At 45.3% G+C, this 6,741-nt stretch overlaps 1 protein-coding gene across 48 annotated transcripts in view; it reads left to right on the forward strand.

The window, feature by feature from the left end:
- Positions 1-3,800, forward strand: part of EP400 (E1A binding protein p400) — a 120,445-nt gene extending 116,645 nt beyond the window's left edge. For all 48 annotated transcript variants that reach the window (XM_023647363.2, XM_070220468.1, XM_070220469.1 and 45 more), the window contains one exon: positions 732-3,800. In XM_023647363.2, the coding sequence (XP_023503131.2) occupies positions 732-1,004 (273 nt within the window). In that variant the 3' untranslated portion in view covers positions 1,005-3,800. The remainder of the gene's footprint in view (positions 1-731) is intronic.
- The last annotated feature ends 2,941 nt before the right edge of the window (positions 3,801-6,741 follow it).

The raw sequence follows: 6,741 nt of genomic DNA on the forward strand, positions 1-6,741 counted from the left end.
TTATTAGAGAATTAATTTTGATTTTCAAAATATAGAAAAAAATTAGCTCTGGGGAAAAACCTTTGCTGTCCTTAGACTAGCAGGAAAACACCTGAACAAACTATGTTCACACTCAGTGTGAAATACACTGAAGGAGTCCATTTCTAGGATCATTCCTTCAGCATAAGCTTAGATGTGTTCTACAAGCTGAAGCCGCCACACCATAGTTTTAAGGAAACTAAGAAAGAAAATAGAATCTGCTCACAGTGACCTTGGGACCTAGAAGTATAAGTCCTCCTGGAGACAGCTCTGACTTAACGTTCTTAATCGAGGAGCGGTCAGGCTCTTAACCGTTTTATTTACTGCTATAAAATGTGGCCATATGAAAGAGTGCTTTAAAAGCATTTTATTTTGTTCAAAACCACACCGGCATGTCAATTCAAGAAACAAAATAGTATTAAAAGCTGAACGCTACCACCACCACCCGTTGTCCCTTGTCGTTAACCCTGGCCTTTTTCCCAGAGGCATCCAATTTTAGCCTAAAAGCAACAGTAGTTTAGTTTTCTACTTTTGTTTTGTTAGAAACCAGAGGTCATCTTTTGATATTTCAGGTAGCTTTCACATTTCACAAACGCATTCCTGCTAATTAAGTTCCTCAAATCCCCCTCCCCACCCCAAAGATGCTTTAGTTTGTCATGTGACTTGATCGGCATTTCCTAGGCAATGTGTATTTTCTAACTGTTTTGGTTCAGGCTTCCCCACAGACTGTGACCCTCACCCAGGCGACAGCGGCTGGGCAGCAGGTCCAGATGATCCCGGCAGTGACCGCGACAGCACAGGTGGTCCAGCAGAAACTCATGCAGCAGCAAGTTGTGACAACAGCAGCGGCGCAGCTTCAGACCCCTGGTGTTCCTAACCCAGGACAGGTGTCAGCCAGCTCTGATAGCCCAAACCAGCAGCCCAAATTACAAATGAGAGTCCCTGCCGTCAGGTTAAAGACGCCCACCAAACCTCCGTGCCCCTAGTCAGGAAAGCAGGGCGGCCTCAGGGTGGGCCACCTATGCACTCCACCATCCAGCCAAAGTCAGGTAGATTTTATTTATTGTTAAACCTTGGACAGTGGCACGTGAAGTGTAGCACCTGGAAAGCTCTAATTGAAACAAAGTCATGTAATTTTATTAGAATGTGTCCTATCCTGCTGGAACAGCGATCCTCATTAAACATCCCCTTTTCTGTATTATGTGACTAATTGAAAAAGTAACAGTGGCCATTTTTCGTAAATCCTTTTACCTTTTAGTTTCTCCTCTAGAGCAATAGTGCTGGGTTTTGAAAGCCATTTAGAATTTCTTGGCTAGTATACCGTGTTTTGCACATCACAGTAGCCATTTGGAATGTGCAGTGAGTCATAAAACAAACTTTATGAGGCTACAACATGGTCTTTGACAGCATCTGCCTCTGTTTGGTTCTTTATACTTAACTGGAAATGCATCAAGGTCCTTAGAGAGGAGAGAGACTGGCTAAGGTAGATCATCTCAGGTCAGAGAAAGCCAATGTAGTTTCTTCCTTCCCTCCTAAAATGTGACTTGTTTGAACTTCTAAAGGAAATATTTAGTACTGACACCCATCAAAGCACATTCATGACATGCTCCTGGCTTGTGATGAAAGGACACAATCTGTGGTTGAATTTTCATTCCAAAGAGCAGCCAGTGTGGAATCCTTGGGACTGCTCCGCATCCCAGCACATCCACCATATTTTCCCAGCTTTTGGATAAAGCTCGTGTTAGGACTTAGTGCACTGAAGCAGCTCCAGTGGACTTTGTGAGGCTCCTGTCTCGGGCTGGTTTGGGGCCCAGAGCACTGCTCAAGTCTTGTTATGTTGCAGATGTCACTGCTGAGTGCATGGTGAGGCGGCAAATTGAGCGCTTAGAGCAGACGCTTGTCATCGCCCCCTTGCTTTCATGCCCAGCCCACGCGTGATCTGCAGAGGTGAGAAACCTCCTCATACAGGGTGGTTTATTTACAAACCTACAAGTGCTACCCACAGAAGTGGGCGTAGTAAACTCTTCATTGTAGATTTGTAACATCGGATTTCTGAGCCAGGGTCTCAGACGTGAGCAGATGCGCTTGCTCGTGGTTCTTCGTGCAGTGGAGGAGGGGCCCAGTTGAGGGGCAAAAGAGGAGGCCGATGTCTGCTACTGTTGTTATTTTTCACTATAGCAAGGTAATAGAAGCAATTGCAGGGCCTTGATTGGCTGATGATGTCTGCTCACCTGTAAGTTTTCACCCCGGCAAAAGGTGCAAGTCCCGTGACACCCTCTCTGCTCCGACTCTGGGCCTCTTTTACATTACTTGGTTGAGGAAATCAGATTGAGTTAGGTCTGTGTGTACTAAGGATCAGTTATGGTGTACTGAGATATTTTTCCTTTTCCTTTTTAATTTTATTTAACCTCTTCCCTCCTCATTGTATCACTTCAAATGACATGAAGTATTTTGTCTTGTAATTTGTTTCCCATTAATTTATGTGGACAATAATATGACAGTACTTAGTGAAGCCAACTGGGCAGCTGATTTTTGAGCTCTTGGTGAGAAATTTTTAAAAAAGTAAAAATCAAGTGTTGGAAAAAATGGAAGGGATTTAACATTTCACTTAATTGAACGTATCAAGACAGTACTATAATCTGTTTTCCTGTAACTGAACCTGTTCGTTCTGGTTTGGCACGTGCTGTCGTGAGAGAGCGCGGCACGTAGGAAGGCTCTCTGTGCACCTTTGAGTCTGGTTACCGAGGAAAAGTCCTGCTCTTTTCTGTCCTCACATGTGCAGAACTAACGTAGATAGGAATCCTCTTTTTTGAGCCTATTTTAATTTGTGCACCTTGTTCTATTTCTTCCTGTTCTTCATGGCAGTCTCCTTTTAGATGATGATAAAATGTTGAGTGCACGTATTTTAGACTACCCTAGACACAGCTGCCGGAATAGAAGTTTTTATTAATCTAGACACTAGAAGAGAATTTAGATACATCTCTCAAAAGGTTCCTAAGAGAACAGAACTGGGGTTCTGAATATTTGCATTGTGGAACTCCTGCTCTATCTTACTTTGTGAGTGACAGTCTCTTGTCTCTGAAGTGTGTTTTCTTCAGCGAGTCCCTAATGCACAATGTGGTACAGAAAAGAGTTTTACTTGTATCACTTGATTTAGTAACATCTAGATGTCCCCACTGACCTGCAGTCTTCAATAGAGTGATTTAAGTAAGAATCTTCCTTCAGGGATAGTGTTTTCCTGGCCTTCTGTTTTAAAGGTTAATCTTTCCATATTTAAGAATTAAAATAAGTATAGGAAGTCATCTAGGCCTCAGATCGTTATAGTTGGCAGAATCCTGCATGACCTTGTGAACCAGGGGTCTTACCAAGACAATATGTAGTGATTGACAGAAATCTTCAGAACAGAAATTATGAAGACAGCAGCCAGAACACTGTCAAACTCCAACTGGCCACCGTAGAAAGCAGTTGTTCTTTAAATCAGAGACATCTGTTCTAAGTAAGTAAGGCCAGACTGTTGTAAAGCATCCCGTGGGAAGCAGGAGGTTGGATCCGAGCACTTGTGCAGATTTGGTGCCTAATCAGGCAGAGGCTTTCCTTTTTGCAATCTTTATGATTTTTTTTAACTGTTGTAACCAGATAGCTGTTGTGTTTTAAAATATAAAGGAAGAAGACTGAAATTGTAAATACTTTGTAAACATAATCATTTGTATTTGAATAGTAGCATTTTAAAGGGCACTGATACCCATCAAACAAAAAGTATAATAAAATGACTTTTTTATATACCTTTTTGTTTGTGTTTCATAGAAAAGTGGTATTCAAGTTAAAATAAGATGCTAGTTTTGTGTATTTCATTTGTGTGAGGAAAAAACAAAACAAAAGGGAAACAAGCAGTGTTAAGAGGGAGAGGTTTTCTTCTCCTCGCTACTCCCTCATGCTGTAGAAGGAACTAGAAGGGATGGAGTGTGCGTGGAGGTTGTCAGTGAAAATCGCCATTCATGTCTGCAGAGAGTCCACCTGGCCACTGAGTTCCAAAGCTGCACGTGGAGGGAAGACCGCCCTGCTGTCCTGCAGCCCGTGACCACCTGTGCACAGCGCAGTCTCCCGGAGGGCCTGGGCCTCATGCTCTCAGATGCTCCACCTGGCACTCCTCTAAGCAGGCGGCCGGCAGCCGGTTCTTTTCTCTATCTTTTCACTTTTAGACGTTTTTTTCCTTTTGTAAAAGAAAAAAAAGTTTATGATTACAAAAAATACCTAGTTTTTCTAAAAAATGCACACTTTATACAAAGTTAAGAAGTCCATGGTCAGTTTTGGTATCTTTTCTTCCACTGCAGAAATGGGGGCACAGGGGCCACATGGGCCTGCAGCCTTGGGCTCCCATTTCACACCCTCCTCACCCAGAGCCAGGTGCTCAGGCCTTGTGTGTGTCACCTGCACATGGAGACTTGGTTGGGTGGAAATTGTGGGGAACCTCACTTAGGACGCTTTGCCAAGCGCCTGCTGGGTGCCAAGAGGACAGGGTGCTTGGGACCCCAGTGCTCCGTGGCCCTGTGGGCCTGGACTCAGGTGCCCGCCTAGCTGTGTGATGGGGACCAGTGACTTCACCCCTCAGTGCCACAGATTCCTCATGTGTAACCCCCTTTCCCAAGGCAGTTGTGACATTTGGAAAGCACATAGGCTCTGGCGCCTGCACTCACTCACTGATTGTTTTATTGTGATTATTCTCAGTGGAGAAGACTTCTCAGAGCTCTCATTTCGTCACAGTGACTCTCTGGTCATGTCCCTGCCAGCTGTACATGTGGCAGCAGGCCTCAGGGGGGCTTAACTGACCACAAGGCTCTATTTCTCTCTTCACTCTAGTGGGGACTGAGGTCAGTCAGGTGAAGTGATTCTGCTGTCTGGCCGTGGTGGGTGGTACCTCTGAACCCAGGCGTCCATATGCCACCGCCTCCAATGCCTAGGGCATCTAAATTCAGATTAACATAAAACACGCCCACTAGGCTCACCTACAGGCCACCCGACTACGCCAGTTTTAGAGATCTGACTTAGATCTTGCTCTTGACTCTAACTTCTGTCAGGTGTTCAGATCCGGTGTCAGCGCCCTCTCCACTCTCCAGACTGGAGGCTGTGATTAGGGGCCCTTGGGAGAGAAGAGGAGAACCCCTCTGCCATAGGTTCTGAGCAGCAACTCTTCCCTGCTCTGCCCTCGGCCCGCAGCATCCACACCCCAAAGTAACCTAATCTTCCACAGGTCCCCTTTTACTGGATGAATTGTGATACATACATTCTGTGGAATAGAGTACAGCTATTAACAAAAGAGAGCTATACATTCTGGACTGGAAAGGTCTAAGGCATAGTAAGTAAGAAGATGCAGGATTGTTCGTGTAATACGCTACTAGAATGTAGGTGCTGGTGTGCCTACGTGCGCACAGAATGTCCTGCAAACGTGTTGTGTTTAACAGCAGCTGCCTCTGAGGAGGGAGATTGGGGATGGGGGGCGTTCAGGGTAAAGGGTGCTTATTCTGTAGCGTTTGGCATATCCTTTTAATTGTTTAGACAATTTGCTAGGTGTATGAATTATTTATTTTTTAAATAAGGCCCTAAAAACAGCCTATTGATCATGTGCTCCCCCTACTCAGGAGTGAGTCCAGGGAGCAGGTTCTAGCTTTCTTTTCTGATCCCGTGTAGCTCCCTTGGTTCTCACTAGCACCCAGCACAGCATTCTGCTCCATGGACGGCCTGCATTGCCTCCCCAACTTCCAATGCTCTGGGTGTTCTGTTCTCGGTTGCCAAGTATTTCTGCTTTTCTTCTCCTTTGGGGACCAGCCCACGTAGCAGAGTGCCCGCTCCTTCATTCATTCATACTCTCTGTAACATTGTGGTTTTCCAGTAGTACCTTGTACTAGACAGTAGCATTTGTCTTATATCCCCAGCTGCACTGTGGTTCTATTTTATTGCTATTTATTTTTGTTTGTTTTGAGGAACACTGGCCCTGAGCTAACATCTGTGCCCATCTTCCTCTACTTTATATGTGGGATGCCTGCCACAGCATGGTGTGCCAAGCGGTGCCATGTCTGCAGCTGGGATCCGAACCGGCAAACCCTGGACCACCGAAGCAGAACATGCGCACTTAACCGCCGTGCCACCAGGCCGACCCCTATTTTATCGCTGTTTAACGAGCATTTATTGAAGCATATTCTATGCCAAGTTTATCACTAGTGGCAGAAATTAAAAAATTAATGGCTCCTTCCCTCAAGAAATTCAAAGCTCATGAGAGAGAGAGATGGATAGATTATTGGTTTATTCAACTCATGTTATTGAGTGCGTACTATGCGTCAGTTTATTGTCTAGGCCCTGGAGCTATAGCTGTGAGCAAAATGGAGAAGGTTCCATTCCAGCAGCCAGCCCGCTGATAAAATACTTGAGAAGGGGGTAAGTGCAGGGTAGAAACGGGGAAGGTCATGACAAGCCGTCTGGATTTCATCCTAAGTAGACGGGAAAGGTTGAGGCGGAGAAGACAAGTTGATTTGCAATTTTGAAAGCTCACCCAGTCTGCAGTGGAGACCTGATGAAAGGCAGCAGGAGTGAAACCAGGGGCACACTAACCCATTTCCGTGGTCACAGGCAAGAGAAAGAACCGTCCTTGATCTTCACATCCCGCTTCCGGCCTACTGGGCATTTTCCGACTCCCGTCCCCAGTGTGAGATAGACACTCCACCAGCACCT

The sequence above is a fragment of the Equus caballus genome, chromosome 8 (genome assembly GCF_041296265.1).
Source record: "Equus caballus isolate H_3958 breed thoroughbred chromosome 8, TB-T2T, whole genome shotgun sequence".
Lineage (NCBI taxonomy): Eukaryota > Metazoa > Chordata > Mammalia > Perissodactyla > Equidae > Equus > Equus caballus.